Here is a 21,234-nt window from a genome sequence, read left to right as displayed (position 1 = left end):
AACCGGGATCCTCTGGACATTTCTAACTCTGTCTTTTCTCTTTCTTCCTTACCCTCTCCTTCGTTCTGTGTTCTTTTCCTCCTCCTCGTTTTCTGTCCCCCTGTGTTTCTGTCCCTCTGTCCCTCTGTCTCTGTGTTTCTGCATTTCCTTCTTGACTCCTAGATACAGACAGAGAGATCCATGCGGCCCCTCATGTGAGTGAGAAGTTAATCCAGCTGTTCCGGAATAAGAGCGACTTCACCTTTTTGGCCACCGTGCAGCAAAAGCCATCGACTTCAGGAGTGATCCTCTCCATACGAGAGCTGGAACACAGGTAAGCTGTACTTTTGAAAGTGTATTTAGAATTAACGGACTCTGCAAAATGCCTTGGAATCGGGAGGTTGGATCTCTAAGAGGGCATGCAGCTGGCTGAAGCCTTGTTGCTGTTGAACACACTGATGAATTTTCTTTGCATTAAGAACTTACTTTGGGGGCGCCTGGGCGGCTCAGTGGGTTAAGCCTCTGCCTTTGGCTCAGGTCATGATCCCAGGGTTCTGGGATCGAGCCCCGCATCAGGCCCTCTGCTCAGCAGGGAGCCTGCTTCCCCTTCTCTCTCTCTGCCTGCCTCTCCACCTACTTGTGATCTCTGTCAAATAAATAAATAAAATCTTAAAAACAAGACAAAAAGAACTTACTTTGGACAGAGTGGCTTTCTTGTGGACTCTCCAAGGACCACTCCTGAGTGTCTTTCTTGCCCATCTTCTGTCTTCTGGTGGACTTGGCTCCTATGAAACTGCGTCCTCTGTCACTTTGGCTGGAGGTCCTCAAGCAAGTTAGACTTAACACCCTTCAGTAAGTACTTACGTGTTTACGCAGTAACTGTGCTTACTGGGAACACTGGTGAATAATACAGCAGTTGTGTTGTAAGGATCTCATAAGGCTGTAGGGAAGATGGATGTCACAAAGTGTTCTAGATGTACTGCTAGAAATGGCTATTTAAGGAATAAAGGTGATAATAGTCCATTCTGAAGGATCCCGGTAAGTTAAGGCAGGCTTCAGAAAGAACTGTTGTTGTGTAAAGGAAAGTGAATATTCTTTCGACAGGCTGAATGAGAGGAGGAAGGGGTGTGAAAAAGGGCATTCCAGAAATTACTTGCTATGATTTTTGGGGAGGAAGAGGTGGGTGGGGTCAGTCATTGGCACATTGTGTATGGGGAGGGGGCTGCAGAGCTCAGGGTGGGCGGGGAGGAGCGGTACTATAGAGGTGGGGGCCTCCGTAGCCACTAGACAGAGCAGAAAGTGTCTGGGAGTTCACCGATTCCCCCAGGCAGCCTGTAGTCAGTGATTGACAGAATGTGGAGTTCAGAAGCCTAGTTCCTTTGCCTTGGAGGCCTTAAAGCCAGACTGGCTCTGCAGCTTGATTAATTCCCCAGTGCTACCTGGGATTAGGCTGAGGCTTCCAGGTCCCGCTACCCTCCCCACCCCCCGATACTTCCTTAGGAAATCGCTTGGTCTCAAGTTCATGTGTCAGTCTGCTTCTGGGGAACCTGAATTCAGGTAAACCTTCTTTTACCTATTCAGGAGGGTGTCAAGAGCAGAACTCTGTAAAGGCAGTTCGGGATGCTAGGTCAGTGGATAGGGAAGATCACATAGAGGGACAACTCTGGAAGGGCCAGAATTCTGGCAGGTCAGGAAGTCTTGAGGTACTGAACAGGAACAAGATGGGCAGTCAGAAGAGAAATGCAGGAAAATGCAATTTTGGGGGGTGGAATAGAGGGGTGCAGAAAACAGACTAATGAGGCTGGTGCATAGGCTCTCCATGTGCCTCTTTCCAGAGGTGAGGATCCAGTGTTCTTGTTTCAATGGTTAAACTTGATCTCTGCCTCAAAGGGATGTGATGGACCCCAATCCTTATATAGGGATGTTGTCAGCATCTGAATTTGGCTGTTTCTGGGTCAGCCAGAGAAAGCGAGGTGGCACGTGTTGGGGAGCAGGTACAGGTCAGAGGCCAAGTGTTCTGTAGACTTGGAGAAGGCATAGGAGTCCTTGTTACTCCCACATGGAGGTGTCCAGCCAGTCTCCGCTTCACAGACCTGGAAGGGTCATGTGCTTGCCACTCCCCTGCACCCCTCTTCCTGGGCAACATGGAGGGGTTGGGTGTGAGGGTAGCCTCAGTAGGAGGGCCATACGAGTGTCCAAATATGGAACGTAGAGGGTCTTGAATCTCCATGAAAGCAGGCGGGGGGACCCAAGGCGAGTGAGAAGTGAGTGGAATGGCAACTGTTGTAGTAGAGAGAGCACTGACTGCAGAGCTGGCCTGATGGGGCCTGGAGTTCTAGGTCTCGCTCTGCTGCACTGTTGAAGGTCTCAGAACGCCCTTTCCTTGGGATGAAGGGAGGTGGCCATCTACTTGGCAGGGTGCTTGTGATGGTGGAAGAGGATAGGGCCTGCAAAGTGGACTGCCCTTAAATACACATTTCTTCTGGTCTAAGCATAAATCTTAAAGCTACTACCTGGGTTTCTCTTTTGGATTTTTTTTTTTTTTTGAAACCCAACTTCTTTTAGGAAAGGCTTAAAAAACAATTTGTGTTGCCACATGGTCATCTGATGCCACCTTCCCTTCCCTCACAGGTTTCTAAAGCAACCTGAGGGTCCTTGAATGGAGAATCATCTCAGCATTTTTGATTGTAATAGGAAAACCTCAGTCTTGATTGAAAAAATAATAAACATAAGGAAATGGAGAATTTCCCTCCCCCCTTGGAGTTCTGTGGTGCCTTCCTCCATGTTTGTTTGGTCTAAAGAGATCACAAGTAGCCAGAGAGGCAGACAGAGAGAGAGAGGGAAGGAGGCTCCCCGCTGAGCAGAGAGCCTGATGTGGGGCTCAATCCCAGGACCCTGGGATCATAACCTGAGCTGAAGGCAGAGGCTTTAACCCACTGAGCCACCCAGGTGCCCCAGTAGTGGATTTTTTAAGTTGTAGAATATTGCATTGCTTGGATATACCATGTTTTATTTATAGGTTGGACATTGAATTTTTTCTTAGTTTTTGGCAGTTATGAATACTGCTTTGAAATTTCATGTAGATGTTTTTGTGTGGGCCTATAATTATGTTCTCTTGGGTATATAACTAGGGTTAGAATGGCTAGATCGAGTGGTAACTTTGGTTTGTTGAATTGCCAGGATGTTTTCCAAAGGACCCTATTTTACATTCCTGCCAGCCGTATGTTGAGGGTTGGAGTTTTTTCACAGTTTTTAAATAGTTACTGTCTTTCTCTTTGACACAGCCATTCTAATAGATGTGAAGTGGCCCCTCATTGTAGTTTTGAGTTGCATTTCCTGATGGTAAATGGTGTAGAGTTTCTTGATGTTGTGTTGCCTGCTTAGACATCCTCTTTGGAGAAAGGTCTACTCAGATCATTGGCCCGTTTTTTAACTGGGTTATGTTATGATTTTGTGATAGTTCTTTATAGACTCAAGTCCCATATCAGATAGGATTTATATTTTTTCAGCTTTTCCTTTGTCTTCATGTAAAGCCCAGTTTCTTCAATTAGATGTTCAGTTCAGTGTGCCTGTTATTTTTCTTCGTTGCTGATACTTTTGTTCTAAGAAATTATTGCCTAATTGGAGGCCATTATGTCTTCTAGGATTTATTTTAAAAGTTTTACAGGTTTAGCTCTTTTTTTTTTTTTAAAGATTTTATTTATTTATTTGAGAGAGAGACAGTGAGAGAGAGCATGAGCGAGAAGGTCAGAGGGAGAAGCAGACTCCCCATGGAGCTGGGAGCCCCATGCGGGACTCGATCCCGGACTCCGGGATCATAACCTGAGCTGAAGGCAGTCGTCCAACCAACTGAGCCACCCAGGCGTCCCAGGTTTAGCTCTTTTAAGTCTTTGGTATGTTTAAGTCTTTTTCTATATGGTGTGAAGTATAGTGGTTCAACTTCACCGATAACCAGTTGTCCCAGAGTCATTCATGGAGTCCTTTCTCCCCAGTGGATTATCTTTCGATGATTGTAGATTTCCAGTAAGTTTTGAAGTTGAAGTGTGAGCCCTCTGACTTTGTTTTTCAAGATTGTTTTGGATAGTCAAGTCCTCTTGAATTTCCATACAAGTTTTAGGACTGGCTTTTCTTTTTTTTTTAAAATATTTTATTTATTTATTTGACAGAGAGATCACAATTAGGCGGAGAGGCAGGCAGAAAGAGAGGGGAAGCAGGCTCCCTGCTGAGCAGAGAGTCCAATGTGGGGCTCTATCTCAGGACTGTGAGATCACGACCTGAGCCGAAGGCAGAGGCTTAACCCACTGAGCCACCCAGGTGCCCCTAGGCCAGCTTTTTTTTTTTTTTTTTAAAGATTTTATTTATTTATTTGACAGACAGAGATCACAAGTAGGCAGAGAGGCAGGCAGAGAGAATGGAGGAAGCAGGGTCCCTGCTGAGCAGAGAGCCTGATGTGGGGCTCGATCCCAGAACCCTGAGATCATGACCTGAGCCGAAGGCAGAGGCTTAACCCACTGAGCCACCCAGGTACCCCTAGGCCAGCTTTTTAATGTCTGTAAAGATGTCAGCTGGATTTTTCAAAGGGATTATGTTGAATCTGTTGGGTTTTTTAAAGGAGTATTGCCATTTGGTGGTAGTATCCATGGACATGGAATTTCTTTCCCTTTTATATTCTCTTTAATTTTAAACAGTGTTTTATAGTTTCAGAGTACAGCATTTGCATGACTTTTGCTTTTTAAAGTAGAGTGGCATCAGATGATAAAGGAAATTGTTTTCATAATCTCACTTTGTCTGCTCATTGCTACTTTATAGAAATGCACCTGACGTTTCGTTGGACCTTGTGTGATGCAGACTTGCCGACCTCATTAGTTTCTTAGTGAATCGCTCTTAATACATACCAGATCTTGTTATTTGCAGATAGGACAGAAAGAAAATATCTCTACTTGGTTGCCTTATTTTCTTGCCTAACTGGCCTGGCTAGAATTTCCAGTGTTGAATGGAAGTGGTGAGAGCAAGTAGTCTTGTTCTTGCTCTGAAGGAGGACCGCTTTGTTCTTCACCACGGAGTGTGATGATAGCTTGTGTTAGATGTTCTTAGCCAGGTGGAAGTTGCTTTCTGTTACTGGTTTGCGGAGTCTGTGTGTACGATGTGTGTTTGTTTTTATCTTGAAAGGGTATTTTTTTTTTTTTTGCTCCCCTCCCCAAGTGCTGTTCCTTCATATGTGGAGATGATCATGTTTTTATTCTGTTATTGATGTGTGCTGTATTATACTAATTGAATTTTGGATGTTGTACCAAGCTTGTATTTCTGGGATAAACCCCACTTAATCATGTTGTATAATCCCTTTTATATATTCCTGGACTTGGTAGTATATTATTGAGAACTGTAACATCAATATGCAGAAGAGCTACTAGTCTGTGGTTGATGCCTTTGTCTGGTTTTGGTATCTGGACTTTTAAGCTGTGTGGATAGCCTTCCCCCACCCCAAGCCAACATTCGCCCATTGTATACTTGGTGCCTGGCATTTGAGTTGTATATTCTTTTTTTGATGATCCTCCTTGATTGAAGTATACCATTTTGAATTTTGAAAATGTTTCTTCTATTTTTATCAGCTATTCCGTTTTTGTCTTCCATTGTCTAGAATCTCCATAATAGTGAGGAATAAAAAAACAGATTAAAGTTCCTTACAAAAGACAGAAAGACGGCAGCCAATCCAGTCTTCAGTGTGTTCCTAAATCTGTTTGATATGTCTGGTTGTTTCTATCTATCAATCTATCTTACATATAAATATGTATGTATGTTGTCTCATGTGAAGGAAATTTAGCTTTTTTTCTGATACACTGAAAGACCAAAAAAATGAATAGTGGTTACATTTTCTTTCTTGGTATCTTTTTGAGATGAGAGATGAAAGGGGGGAATCTGCAATTCACATAATCACATAATGTTGAACTCTTCCTGGGTAAAATCCTTGAATTCTCTTAGTAATGTTGTATTTAGGAGTATTACAACAATATTAAAAACAATAGCAATACTAATAGTAGCAACTAGTTTTACTTTAAGCACTGATAAAAGGCACTGTCCTAAATGCTGGACACTAAACTCATTACATACTTATTAACTCATTAAGAATCGAAATAGTAGGGGTGCCTGGGTGGCTCAGTGGGTTAAGCCGCTGCCTTCCGCTCAGGTCATGATCTCGGGGTCCTGGGATCGAGCCCCGCATCGGGCTCTCTGCTCAGCAGGGAGCCTGCTTCCTCCTCTCTCTCTGCCTGCCTCTCTGCCTGCTTGTGATCTCTCTCTGTCAAATAAATAAATAAAATTAAAAAGAAAAAAAAAAAGAATCGAAATAGTAGGGGGGCGCCTGGGTGGCTCCGTGGGTTAAAGCCTCTGCCTTCAGCTCAGGTCATGATCCCAGGGTCCTGGGATCAAGCCCCGCATTGGGCTCTCTGCTCAGTGGGGAGCCTGCTTCCTCCTCTCTCTCTGCCTGCTTCTCTGCCTAGTTGTGATCTCCGTCTGTCAAATTAAAAAAAAAAAAATCTTAAAAAAAATAATTTAAATAGTAGTTTTTTCTGTGTGAGCTAATTGGAGGCTTTGTGAATTACTCTCTGGACTTGAAATATGTAGGTAATATGTCTTCCGTAAATGTTTCTGGTAGAGTCAGCCTGAAAACGATATGAGCTGATACTTGTTTTTGGGGAGGCTGAGAAATCTTTCACGACTAAAATGTTCATTTTCCATTTCTTACGGTATTAGGTAATTTTAAACTTTGTCAACTTACGTTTTGTCAAAAATCCTTTCACTGAGCCCTGTTTTCTGGGGGCAGAGGGTTGGACAGTCTGTTCTCTGTTTTTATATATTTGGTTATATTTTTAATTCATAATGTGAAATATAGGTATTTCCTTCTTGGCCAGGCTTATCAGGGGACTGTATAATTTATTGGCCTTTTAAATGAAACCGTTCTTCGTTTTATTGGTCAAATCTGTTTTTCATTTTAAATTCATTGATTTCTGCTTTTTTACCTCCTTTTTGATTACTCTTTGTATTTTTGGTAGCTTCTTAGATGTTTTCAGTGTTTAGCAAGATCACTGAAGGCTTCATATTTTCTTGTGTATTGTTTCAAATACAGGCCACTGCTATCATTCTGTACCTCTCTGTACTTTTCTGCAGTTGTTAATTTTAGTTTGACTTCCTCTTTGATCCAAGTTGGGATGTTTAGGTTTTCAATCACTTTGAAAATTTTAATGTGTGACTTCTGGGTTTTTTTGAAGAAAAATAAGTGGGGAGAAATTTTAGACTTTGGAGATTGCTGAATTTTTTTTCCTGGTGACCTTACACATGTTAAATATTGGTGGCACATTTAAACGGATGAATAGCTCTTGTGTATGTAGATCACACAGATACAACTTCGTATGTAACACTTTCCAGTTGTGTTACTCAATTTCTATGTGCACTTATTTTCTGCTGGAACTGTGTGACTTGAGAGAGGTAGACTCCAACTTCTAGGATTAGATTTTTGTTCTGTTCTCCTGGGGTAGGTTGAAGGGTCAGATCTGGAAGGGTCATGTGTGACCTGTACCACATTGCATTGGCCAGGACTGGGAAATCGGGTTTAGCCTTGTGCCAAAGATGCGAGAACATGGGCATTGGAATAACTAGGTCGTCTTGGTCTTGATTGTTGGGGATGGTTCCAGTGCCGTCTGTGCCCAAATTAGGAAAGTAGCCTAGTTGAGAGACTGTGTCACAGGGTTTTCTTGAATAGGAAGTACGCTTACATAAATAGTATGCACTTAGCAAGTCTAGAATGTTCCAAAGATTCATTTTCTCTGTCCCTGGTCAGGGGTGCTCAGAAATTTCATGGCCAGTTTCAAAGGTTCACATGGAATCTATTGTCCCAGGCACAGAGACGGCCTGGGATATATTAATTACATCTTGTACAAGACCGTGAAAAGGGTGAAGGTGTTGGTATCTGGAAACTGAAATGAATAGTACCTTGGGATTTTTGTGATGATTAGAGGTATTTATAAAACCCCTAGCTTAGTTCTGGGTACCTAAGAGAAAAAGCGGAATTTTGATACCAAGGGGAAGAAAACAGGATGCAGAGGGAGGCCAGATAAGCTATAGTTCTTTTCTTCAGTTCAGTGGTTAAAGGAAAATGACGTCTATCACCCAAACTCTTCTGGTAGCGTTCAGTTTCCAGTCAAAGTCCCCTTCGCTGATGGAGCACAGCGGGGAAACAGCATACTGGATCGGAACACTCTCTCCAGCCATCATGGGCTCCGTGGGAAGTGATCATCCAGTTGTCTTTTCCAAAGCCATAGGCCAGAAAAACTGCATTTACTGTTCTGGGAGTCAGTTTCCAGTTTCTACTAGGCTTCTGGCTACTCTCAGGCAAGGCCATTATTGATTTAATGGTGGAAGAGTTCTTTTAGTGTCTGAATAGTTTTCTTAGCCAAAGGCAGCTGTCTCTCTCACCTGGTGGGGATCCAGCAGCCAGAGGTGGATCATTGGGGGAGGTTGTGATGCCTTTAAACCAGGAGTGAACTTCTTGGCCCAGCAATATGTGGAAACTCCCTAGGTAACTGAGCCAGGTGAGTTCCCATGAAGATCTTAAGTGAGGAGATAAAATGAAATGGAAAACTCAGGTATAGGGAGGACTGATGAAAATGTACCTGCAGATAGCAGTTGAAGTATGATCTTATGTAATGGGCACTCTGTTATTCTAGATTTGTAATTTGTGATTTGGTGGGGGTGGTTTTGTTTTTGTGTTTTGCAGTTACCAATAGAGCCCATAGAAAGAGCGACAACTCTTCATATCATTGCAGATTTGAGGTTTATTTTTCCTGATTCATGTGTGTTAATACAGAGCTGTGCTAAAATGGAAAGCTTAATTAACATAGATTAAATCTAATTGAATGTTCTGCCAGTGTATGCAAATCTGGAAGATTTAATGGCAATCTTCTGTTTTTCAATTGTATTCCTAAATTACAAATAAAATTTCAGCATCGTTAGACAGCTGAAAGCAAGAGGTCTAAGACAAAGCTTTCTGTGCAACGGTTCTAGGAGAAGATGAAGACATTTCTGGTTTCCTAAGGAAGCCTCTCCCCCTCATGAAAGGAAACCTTGTATTTCAGAAGATACCATTTTCATTTCCAGAGTTCTTTACACTTTGATGCCAGGTACACCAGGAATTGAACCTAGGACTCTCAATTCCCAGATGTGTGAGCTGTAGGAGTTAATTTGCCTCTGTGTGCATTCGTGTAAAGTGAAGGTGCCCGGTTAGCACGTCTGGAAACCCTGAGAGGACAAACAGCAGCACTTGAGGGAATGGTTCCTCCTAGTCTCCTGTCAAGGCCCTCAACAAATGTCCTTCCCCTTCCTCTCAGGGCTGCTTTCCACATTTATTAGTTCTTCCCCAGATACTACAGAAGGAAAAAGGGTGTATTGGGACCTTCTCAGCATTTGAAATAGTGATGAGGTTTTCACATCAAGAGATTGTTGTAAACAATTCTGTTAGGAAACAGAATACATTCTGTAATTTCTAAGCGGGCTTACCTTTGTAATTATGAATGATTTAAACCAATATTTATTTTGTCCTTTTCAGATAATTGAGCAGCAGAATGGAAGGTAGGAGGTTGGGGAGAGGAAATTCTTAAATGTGTTACATGGTTTGGTGAAGCCAGCCCAAGAGAATGTTCTCCTGGGGCAATTAAAAGTATATTTTTCAGGGGCACCTGGGTGGCTCAGTTGGTTAAGTGTCAGACTCTTGGTTTCGTAGGCTCAGGTCATGATCTTAGGGTCATAACATTGAGCCCCTTGTCAGGCTCTGTGCTCAGCGTGGAATCTGCTTGAGGGTCTCTCCCTTTCCCTAAGCCCCTCCCCTCAGGCTTGCTTGGGTTCTCCTTCTAAAACTCTTATAAAAAAAAATCCAGTAATCAAACTTTTTAGGTAAACTGGGATGTTTTAATCCTTTCCTCCAAGAAGACACAGTGTAAGGTGTATTTAAAAAGTAGGTGTGGGGGGGCGCCTGGTTGGCTCAGTTGGCTGGGCAGCTGCCTTCGGCTCGGGTCATGGTCTCAGGGTCCTGGGATCGAGCCCTGCATCGGGCTCCTTGCTCAGCAAAGAGCCTGCTTCTCCCTCTCTGCCTGCCGCTCTGCTTACCTCTCTCTGTTCATGCTCTCTCTCTCTCTGTCTGTCAAATAAATAAATAAATAAATCTTAAAAAAAAAAAAAAGGTAGGTGTAGGGTCGCCTGGGTGGCTCAGTGGGTTAGGCCTCCGCCTTTGGCTCAGGTCGTGATCTCAGAGTCCTGGGATCAAGCCCCACATCAGCCCCATATTGAGCCCCGCACTGGGCTCTCTGCTTGGCAGGGAGCCTGCTTCCTGCCCGTCCCCTGCTCGCCTGCCTCTCTGCCTACTTGTGATCTCTGTCAAGTAGATAAATAAAACCTTAAAAGATAAATAAATAAAAAGTAGGTGTTTCCAGTTATTACGCGGCTTCCGTTTGGGAAGAAGGGGAACAACATTCAACTTTGAATCTTGCCCTAAGGCAGATCCAGCCATGCTGCTTTTGAGCTGAAGGTTGGCGGCAAGCCTCCATATTCCAAACAAAAACATTCGAGGCTTTGGATTTAAAACTATGTTCAGGTTGGACTGTAAGCTCCATTTCAACTTTCAGGAAATATTGATGGAAACACATGAAATGCTGTGTGGTGCTGCATGCTGGCATACAGTGAGGAGGATCATTAAACACAAGGGCGTGTGGCTAATACTCTGACAGGAGGAATTCAGCATCTTGTCCTTCCCAAAGGGCTAGAAAAGTCTGCTCACTGAGAGTTAGGCTTAATGGGTAAAATAGAGTAACTAGAAATCTGTCAGAAGGTAAGTGGTAGAGGGTTCTGGGTGTGGCATGAGTGAGACCAGAAAGGGCATGAGATGAGCGCTGATATGCCTTAAAAGAACAGGGAAAAATGCATTGTTAATGGTGGGTGGGGATAGCATAGGTAAGGTGGGAGGGGCAAGGTGTGGAGAGAAGGGAACCTGGAGAGTCCCACAGGAGGAGGGAGGATGGTGCATGGCTTTATGGGCCGTTGAAAGGATTTGACCTTTCCTAGAGCAACTGGGAGCCATGGCAGTGACTGAAGTGCAGCTGTAGCATGGCTTGTTTTTGGAGGATCACCCTGGCTGCTTAGTGGAGAATGGGATGGCTCAAACTTGGAGACCAAAGGCCAGTAAGAGGTTGCTACAGCCGCGAAGAGCCTCGGTCGTGGCTAAGAGAATGGGTCATAGATGAAGTCTGTTGCGGAGGGAAGGAAGTTGATTAAGAGATAATTAAGAGATAGGGTGAACCAGGTCTAGTTCAATGTAGGATGGTGGGGTCGGACAGGGAGGAGTCTGGGGTGAGGCCATATCGGTTCTAGCTCAGGCTACTGGGAATGCTTTGTTCTAAGGAGAAAGGGCAGGTTGGGTGGGGGGGGAGTTATCCGTGTTTATGTCCCATAGTGTAGTTCCTTGAATTTACTTTGTTTTGGTTTTTAGTTGAATAAAAACCTAGAAAAGCTAAAAAGAGTAATAAAGAATGGGAAGTAGTCTCTGAGAAATGGGGTCACTTGCTTCTGAATGGAGGTGGTTTCTTGGAGGAAACAACTAAAAGCTAAAAATGTTCATCTAGAGATTCTCCCCAATGCCACTAGATAAGAAACCTGGAATCTGGGCTTATCCTTTTTACTTTTAAACGTTGCAGAGTTCAGGCACAGCTTCACGGGAAAGTCTCCAGGCTGCAGTGTGTATTAGCAAGTCGTAATTTGCAGATGGACAAAAATGAGTGGAAGGACCTCATGTCAAGGAAATAAGGTTTTTGAGGTACACACTAAGTAAAATTTAAATCTTTGTCAGAAGAAATGAAGCTGTTCAGATAACTTTTGACCTTAATTGAAGACCAGAAGTATCCTAGCAATAGAGTATAATGTTTTGGGCAAATTGCTCATGCTTGTATATATGCATATTAGATTTCAGATTGCCTAGTGTTTGAGAAATGGAAAAACAGCAAATGTAGCCATTAACCTTTACTTATTTAGTAAAAAGTCACAGTTTCATTAATATTTATGCATAAAATCACTTAAGTTCAGTGGAATGTTAGAGAATTGAAATGGTCGTCTTTGACTTTCCTTGGACTTAGTAGTTGTGAAACACTTGAATGTCTGGGTAGTAGGTGTTCATTCATTTGGTTCTGTGGAGAGAAATATGGACAGCTAAGCCTTGTCACGGTTGGAAGATTGAACCCTCTGGCTTGCTGAGTTCTGGGTGGAGGGTACTCCAGACCGTCAGTCCATTGACGAGGTTGGTGCCATGGCAGGATTGCTGGGCCTGCGGTCAGAAGATGTGGGCTCAGGTCTCTGCTTTGTCCATGAAAAGCCAAGAGCCCTCCATAGGGCCTCTCCCTGTACCTCCTCTTACTTATCAAATTGGAATTTATTACTCCTCAATTACTAATGTGTTACATATTAATCTGTAGGCAAGAACATTGGAGTCTGCAGTGGTGAAAAGGACATGCAAGTGACTTGTGTTCAGGGAGTTTGCCTTCTATCAGGGCAAGTCAGATAAATGTGGACAAAAATGAAACCTAAAGACAAAGGTCAAGGAGGAAAATAGAACAGAGGAGGGATGAGTAACAGGTCTGTGGAGAATAAAGGCTGCCAAAGAAGGTTCCATGAGGATGGGGCACTTAGACTGGACCTAAAGAAAGAGCCAACTAGGAGGAAATCAGAAAGACGAGTGTCCCAGGTAGTGGAGACTTGAAGTACTGTGGTCCTGCAGCAGGATCCAGCCTGCTGTGCTCGGGGGATAGACTGAGGGCTGGCATGTATGGGACTCTGTAAACTGAGCGCGAGGAGAAGGAGTGGTTGTGGGTGAGCAGAGGCCAGCAGTAATAGCTGTCTTCACAATTTTAGTATGAGAGTGCTTCCAAAATGACCAGGTATGCTATTTATACAGGCCACATAATTTCAGGGCCCAAATCCCTTCTCAAACACCAGCCATAGGCCAAGAAAATTGACCCATTCATGAGAACTGTTCCTTGGAAATCAGAATAACTTCAAATAATTTGAAACTAAAATTACATAATTTGGTAGAATAAAGGAACTCAACTAGTGTGCGTTGTTTAGGTCCGCCCCTTCCTTGACAGCTTTGGTTGCCGGTAATCCTGGCCTGGCAGGACAGAACTGGCAGTTGATCGTCTGAAGCATGACAGTGTCATCTGGAGACCACCAGAACAAGGTTCTTCCAGCCAGTGACGGTCTTTCCTGAGAAGTATAGGGTCTCCTCCTAGAACAACAGTGGTGTCTGCAGAGGTGGGCAGTGGGCCGTGGGGCATGTGGGAGGAGGAGGTTCTTATGGGGGATGTGCAGCCCACAGGAAAGAAACTGCAAGGAGTCACAGCAGTGACATTGGCAAACTCCCCACAAAAAGTGGCCTGGTAGGACTGGAGCCTGGACTTCATCTTTGAGAAGAAAGGTCCCACGGCAGGCCGATAGTTGACTTGCACAAATGCTTCATTTGCCTCCCTTATGATGACCCCTATGGTATTCTTCCTCTAAAAATGTATTAAAAATTCTGAATTAGTGGCTGACACTTTGAAATTGGGGTACTTGGCCTGAAAAGTTGAGCTTTCTGGCTTCTCACGGAAAAATAGTGCCTGTCTTCTGTATGTTGCCAGGCATTAGCTCTCCTAATGGTTTCCCTGTGACTGTGAGGCCATGTGCAGGTTGTTGCTGTTTTTTAAACGTAGACTTAAGAGAGGGATTGATGATTTCAAGAAAACGACTGGAGTCTCAGCCCACCTCAGTCCTGTGAGATGCCCTCCTGGCCTTTGTAGGCACTGGAGATGCTGCTCCCCACTGTAGGAGTTGGGGTGCTGGTGAGGCGTTCTAGATGTGGTTGAGGGACCTGCTGAGATGGGGGCTTTAGTGGTGGAGGTTGTCGGTGGCTCTAAAGAGGACGCCTTTTCATGTTGGTATCTTTGTCGCAAGAGGAGGTGGCCAGTTCAGGACTTGGGGTTTGCAATGGGTGCTCTTCAAATTGACGCAGGAAGAAAGAACTAGGAGGGCAGCGAGCTGGAGCTAGTGGAGAGCTCCTTGGGTTCCCCATGCTACACCTTCCAAGCAGGATTTATTTCAGAAGCTGCCTTAGATTGTGTTCCACAAATTACCAAAGACCTTGCATTTTCCGGTGTCCATGGTCACCATGTTTTCTTAAGTCCGATTTGGGAACTTTACAGTCTGATGAGGCATTTCTGGCTGACTTTGGGGGTAACTCTAAGTTTGGAAGACAGGGTTTGGTTCCTGAAATCATGGAATCCTTGGGAATTGTTCATGATCAACTGGGAATAGGACAACAAATTCTCCTATGAGAACTTTCTTTGAAAACCTGAACTGAGTAGTTCTTGTTGGTTCAGCGGAATTGGCTTTGTTAAAACGGATCTGCACGAGTTTAAATGGGACTGCGAAAATCACCCATGCTGGGCCATTTGTTTGCTTTTGTGCTACCCTGATTTGACTCCGGGTACTTGGCTGTCTGAGGAATATGCAATAATTTCTCTCTGGATACTGTATATTCAGGGCCTTGAGGTCCCTCGATTCAAATGAACAAGAGAAAGGAATGTTTTGTGGCGGTTTCCAGCATTCCTTCTTGAAACAAGCGCATTGGAGTTCCTTTGGTGCTTCTTGACTTTTGTCTTAGAGAGTCTTGAGTTAAACACTGTCGGTCTGATGACCCTTCAGACTGAATTTCCATTTCTCTTGAGACCTAGTGAAAGGGGAGAAACAGAAATCTAAAACATGTCACGTGTTTGACCTTCATTGTCTGCTTTTGTCCCCGTCACCACCAAAATGTTCTTTTAATCTCGGAGATCAGGGAACTGCCGTTCAGAGAGGTTGAGAAATTTGTCCAGTGTTTTGCTGATACAAAGTAGTAGAACCAGAAAAGAAGTTCAAGTGTGAGAATTTAAAATGAGACCCAGACGGTCCTTAAGGATTTTGACCCAGTGTGACTTAAATATAATTTTTCATCTCTTACCTCTAGTACTGCTTCATGGGAGTAATTAGTTTTGGTGAGTCAGAGATGTGTTGAGCTTGTAATTCCAGCCTGACTCAGGGCACACACCGCTGACTAGCATAGGACTTCTCCCAAATACATTCCAAGGACCACTGGCCTGCAAAACCGAAAGGTTTTGTAAAACCAAAGGGCCTATGAGATGAAATAAACTTGCAAAAGAGGACACTCCATCACTTGCTTGGAGAATCAGAATATTAGCATATTCAGGGCTCTTTAAAATCATGTAATAAGGTCCCAGGGACTCTATTAGGCACTTCAGATGTGTCCTTAAATCCTGACAAAATGCAAAAATCGGTTCTGTTACCAATTCATGGATGAGATTGTTGGTTGCTTTGTCAAGGGTCCTCGCGTGGTAAAATGGTGGAATTGGGAGTCACACCCCGGTGCCTGGTTCCTCAGCACCTTTTCTTAATCAATGTGTTTTATGGTTCCTTAAACTTGGTTAAGGAACCACGGCATTTCCTCAACTTTGTCCTGGAGCGCTGTGGGGAGTGTTGAATATGCTTCGAACTAGCCTTCTAACGCTAGGAAATATCGTGAGTATCGCGTTGATCTGAGGCAGCCATGGGCTGTCTGCACAGATGGAAGCAATTTGACAGCCTTGGAGAGTCTGAGAACACTGAGCATCGTGGAATAGGTCAGTGTGTCTGGACTGGCAGGTAGAGAGACCAAGAGAGGCCTGATGTGGTTGACCCCTGGGCGGGTGCATCACTAGTCACTAGTGCTTGCACACTGCCTCCCTGTGGCTGGTGGTGAGAGCCCTGCTGCTGAAGGCTGCTCTTGCAACGCTCTGGAGGGATCCGGGCCGGCCAGTCTGGCTGGGGCACTGAGGGCGGCGCCTGGGGCGTTCTCCTCCTGTCAAGTTTAAGAGCCAGAAAGAGAGGAGCATTGTCTGCTTCTGAAGTGTCAGAGGAGACTCCATAATTCTTTGTTTCTGATGATGGTAAGATAAATCACTCCTGAGCTGTCTAGACCATGAGACACACGACACGTAGGCTTTATTGATACCAAATTATCCTCCTTGAAGCCACCATGGACCCCAGAAATCAGAAATGAGTGGATTGTGTGGAAAAATTCAGGTGCTTCAAACTTGCGGGAAGCCACGAGAATTTAGAGGAATCTTTTCCCACTTCCTTTTAGCAAAGGCTCTAAAACATGGTGAGCACAGCAACTCCAGGGGTTCAAGATCACATTTCATCTTGCGTACTGTAGCCAGGGGATTCTAAGTTATGTACGACAGCTGGATGTGACCTCAGGGATGAAGAGCTAATCTATCAGACCCCTTGAGCTCCTTCCTGGAAGACTGTTGAAGCTCTGTAGTGGGTCTTACTGAGGGTGACAGGAGCTGCTCAGTCCACGCGGTAGTCGCAATGGAACAGTACTGAATGCTGTGTTGACGGGCCAAGAATTTTGAGCAAGCTTTTTCGGTAGTGACTCTTGCTGTTCTGGTTTTTTGGAGAGGAGAATGATTGCTTATTACAGAGCCTGGAGAGTAACAGTGTTTCCGAATCAAGCCTGATGTACAGTAGCCCTGGGTGCACGTGGAACTTAGGAGGCTGATGTTTTTGCGAGGAGGATGGGTAGGCGACAGCCAGTGCTGTGTGCCCAAGTATGCCCGTGGCCAGTTCAGGGTCCATCCTGCTCTCTCCCCTCTCTGAAGAGTTACTAAATGTCTTTTATAAACCTGGTGCTGGGTCAGTTGCTGGGGAGGTGGAGATCTGCCTTTGGGGGAGATGGACCTATCGACAATTACAGCACCCATGCTGCTCCTTTCCTAGGCACCCTTTGGTGGCTTCAGGATCCAATCCAAAGGGCTGACCACAGCTGCAAGTGTGTGTGTCTGTGTGTGTGTGTGTGTGTGTGTGTGCGCGCGCGCGCGCTCTGTCCCCTGCCTGCCCCTCCTGCATGGTCACTCAGGCATAGCAGTCTCCCGGAGGTTTCACAAACCTATCCAGCTCCTTATGGCCTTTGTCCCAAGGCTTTCATGCATCATTTCCTTGTCCAAGAACGCCCTTCTTCTGCAGGCTTCAGTCTTCGCTTGGTTCACTTGTCCTTTCCTGTGTTGACTTACATCTTGTCTCACAAGGCGCCTCTGATGGCCCTATCTAGAACCACCCGTCCCTCCCCTGCTCTGTCACTGCCACCCTGCGGTATGTTTCTATAAACTTAAGCAGTTTATTTGTTTACTTAAGCAGTGTTTATTTGTGTCCCCCTCTTCTCCCTCCCCCTCCGCATCTTAGATAAGCAAATCAGGTGCAGAAACTGTACTTCTTTGCTACATTAAGCACCTTGAATGATTCCTGGCACCAACCAAAGTTTCTTGAATGAATGGCGTGGGGGTGGGGAATTCCTGTGGTAACACCGGTATGAAAACTGCTGACTCTTGTAGGGAGAAGTCAAGGAGGCTTTATAGAGAAGGAGGCATTTGACCTGGGACTGGAAGACGGAGTTTGCTGGGCCAAGGGTGCTTGTATTGGGAAGGGAGGGAGGAATGGAGGGTATTTCTGGTCATGATGGAAAAGGTGTGGTGTCTTACTCCTTCCACTCTGCTGCCCCCTCTGGCTGCCTGTAGCCTACACATGACTAGTATCCTTGCTTAGAGTTTACTCTGGAACATCTCATCCTCATGCCTCTCCTACCACAGTAAGATGAGCTTTAGCCTGATTGTGATAAGATTGGGGAAGGGGTGGCTGTGTTCATTCTTTTGCTGTGAGGATTAGCAGCTTCTAACCAGCTCCTGCTAAGAAGTACACGGGGGTTCCACATGCTGGCAGTGGGCCTGTAAAATGTCTTGAATCGATTGTAGGATAATAATGTCCATCTCCGAGAGGACTTGTTATGATTGTAAAATGTCCAATTGTTTTCATACATTTAAAACTCAGGATGATCTCCACTTGGGGCTTTTCTCACTTTTACACTTGGAATTTTAATTGAGCCTTGGTAGCTCGATCTTGAAAATGAGATAAGGTTCAAACACTGTAATTACATTTTTAAAAAGGGCAGCAGTAACCTACGTAGGAATGGGCTCAGCCTGTGTTCGGTAGTGATACACGTGCTGTTCCATGGGCATGTCAGGGCTGCTCTGGGACTCATTTGCATGTTACTGGGGAGCACTTGGTTTAGCAAATGAAGATGAGCCACAAGGAAGCTCTTAGATCACCTCAAAGAGGTGGACTGAGGGCCCTTCTCTAGATTCCTCGAGGTGGACTGAGGGCCCTTCTCTAGATTCCTCTGGGTAGGCAGTAATACTAGGTCCAGTTCTTAATTTCCCTCTTTTTTTTTTTTTTAATGTACTTGATTGAGGTAGGATTGCCGCACAAAAGGCTATGCATATGTAACACGACCTCCTGAATTTAGAGACGAGCACATACTAGGGTGTACCTGTGAAACCATCACAATGTAGGCCATGAATTTATCCATCACCTCCTGAAGTTTTCTCCTGCCTTCATTACTACTGATAGTTTGTGCTTGTGAGAAGAACCTCTTACCAAAACTTCACATACCTGATTGAGTGTTGGGAACCATAGGCACTGCTATCCAGCCCTTGTGGGCATCGGAGTGGTTAATGAGGCCACTGCTTTGTCAGGTTGAGGCGGCCTCAAGTCTGAACTGAGAGCCAAGTCAAGCCAGGGATGGACGCGGGAGTGGATGATGAGTTGGCAGTTAAGGCTAGACTTGGGGTGTGGGGGTGGGGATGGGGTCAGGGCACATATACAAGTTGGGTTTTAGGCAAATAGTGGGCTGGAAGCTATACTGGAAGACCCCAGGGACACGCAGGAGGAAGACTTGTCTGTACACATACTCCTATCCCCGTGGACTTCCAATCCCAGAAGACCTGTTGAATGTTCTAATTACACGAGGAGCTTCTGAGACAGATATTTTAAGAATTGTTCTATATTCCTTGAATCCGAATCCCTGGGAATTTAGTACAGGACCGTCAGTTTTACATAAGTTCCTAGGTGACTCTGATGCCAGCATTCTGTGGACAAGTGTGTCGGAAGTGTTTGTGTAAGGCGTTTTTAACTACACCTTATGCACTGTCTTGAAAAGGGCAGAGAGAAGAAACAGCCATCCAGCTAGTGTTGGAAGGCAAGCCAAAGTCTGTTGGAAATGCCCCAGGGGATTCCCTGCACCTGCCACAGGGAATCTGTACTGTTGGGAATATGGGTTTGGCTGAAACAAAGAGGAAAATGACAGTGGTTTAAACAAGCTGAAAGCTTCATTCTCTGTCCAGAAGCTGTTTGAATGCAGGCAGTCCAGAGTTTAACATGCTAATATCACAGGGTTGGAGAACTTGCCTCCTGTACATTTTGGTCCTGTGATCTCTAGGCTATTGCCTTCTGCCCCATGATTCATGATGGTCTGCTCCCCGACCTGTGTTGAGCTAGCATGAGGGAGAACAGAAGTGGAGCACGTACTCGTCACGTCCTAATGGCTGGACCTGCTCGCACAGCTCTACTTAGCTACAAGGAAGGTAGAGCAGTTGTGTGCTGCCCTAAGATGCTGTTACTAAAGGAAGGAGAAGAGAAGGCACCCTGGGTGAGTAAGTGTGAATTCCTAGAATTTTTACTGCACAGTTCTGGGTGAGGGGATTGATACCCCTCCAGGAGAATCCTCCAGAGGCTGGCTGTGGAGTGAAGCTGGCTTTCCTGGCAATTCTCACCATAAAATTCTCCCAAGCAAGAAAGAGCTTTGGCTGGAGCCCACCTAAGTATTGGACTGCTAGAGTTAAAATGTGTGCTTATGCTTTGTGAAATTGACCTTAGCCTAGAAGTGATGGACAGAGTGGTGTGTCTCCAGACAGTCTATAGTTGCGTGGAGGTGGAGGAAACTAGCATTTGCTGATGATATGCTTTTATGTGTTAAATATTTCCCATATGGGGTAGTAGGATGTCTGTCCAGAAGATTGAAATTTCAGACCTGGCTCTATTACGTGCTGGTAGTTGGTTTAACTGTTAAAACTGAGAGATGTGTGCTGGAGTTGCCGAGTTAACAGCCTTCATTTTGGGGCTGGAGCACAGAAGAAGACACCATGGCCTGGGTTGTCTGAGTCTGTGTCCTCCTCTGTAAGGTAGAGATTGTAATTGTGCCTGTGAAGATGTGGACACTAGTGTATAATGACTAATTCCACAGACCCTCTTACATGGTTCTGTGATATGAAGAGCCTATGTCACCAATGTCAAAGTGTTTTCATTCTTAAGAGGATTTATTTTATTTTTTTTTAAAGATTTTATTTATTTATTTGACAGACGGAGATCACAGAGAAGCAGGCAGAGAGAGAGGAGGAAGCAGGCTCCCTGCTGAGCAGAGGGCCCGATGCGGGGCTCGATCCCAGGACCCTGGGACCATGACCTGAGCCGAAGGCAGAGGCTTTAACCCACTGAGCCACCCAGGCGCCCCTCTTAAGAGGATTTAAATTCAAGTGAGACCACTATAAAACTCTTTAGACACTGTCAATCCTCATTATATTATCAAACAAAGTTGCAGGAAGCTTTCTCTGTGGCTTAGAGGAGTTCTTGGGGCTGATTTTATGGGCTATTTTCTCACTGCAAGTTTTAGCTGGGGATAGTACTGTGTTTGTTGATGTGACAAACGAGAGCAGCTATTTCTGGTGAGGCAGCTCTTCTAGTGGTGATTCAAAGACCCAAGCTCCATCCACTTTGTCATTATGCCTTCTTCAGAGCAGAATGGGGTGCTCAAAGTTGCTCTTGGGGTTGGCTTCATTCCAGCAACCAGAAAGAAGAGGATTGTATGTGGGAGGTTTAGGACCAGTCCTGGTAACAACTTGCCAGTTACTTCTGTTGACATTCCATTGGCTGGAATTCAAGTGCATGACCATACCCCATCGCAGGAGAGGATGGAGAATGATTCCAGGTCTGTGCCAAGAAAGGGCATGGGTTTGGTGATAAGCTAGCAGTCTTTCCTGCATGCTGAGTTGATCTGTACCATCTTTCTTCCCTCTGAAAGCCATCTTCCCTGTAGGGAGAGTAATGAGGGAGGTGAAAAGAGAAACGTGGCTTCATTGACTTCCATCTGTGGTGGTGGGCACAGTCTGTTAATTAAGAACATGTAAGTCCCCAGGGAGGCTTTGCTAATAGGTTTTTGCCACACAGGGCCAGTGGTCTCTGTATCTCTGCTAGTTCCAGCGACTT

At 44.9% G+C, this 21,234-nt stretch overlaps 1 protein-coding gene across 3 annotated transcripts in view; it reads left to right on the top strand.

Moving 5' to 3' along the window:
* The window catches only part of LOC111149686 (neural EGFL like 1), an 836,166-nt gene that overhangs the window by 85,529 nt on the left and 729,403 nt on the right, over window positions 1-21,234 (top strand). For all 3 annotated transcript variants that reach the window (XM_022506910.1, XM_022506909.1, XM_022506908.1), the window contains exon 3: window positions 163-313. In XM_022506910.1, the coding sequence (XP_022362618.1) occupies window positions 163-313 (151 nt within the window). The remainder of the gene's footprint in view (window positions 1-162; window positions 314-21,234) is intronic.

This window comes from Enhydra lutris, unplaced genomic scaffold (assembly GCF_002288905.1).
Source record: "Enhydra lutris kenyoni isolate GAN:26980312 unplaced genomic scaffold, ASM228890v2 scaffoldscaffold22, whole genome shotgun sequence".
NCBI classification, from domain to species: domain Eukaryota; kingdom Metazoa; phylum Chordata; class Mammalia; order Carnivora; family Mustelidae; genus Enhydra; species Enhydra lutris.
The sequence above is the reverse complement of the archived record's forward strand: the minus strand, read 5'-3'. Positions and strand labels throughout refer to the sequence as shown.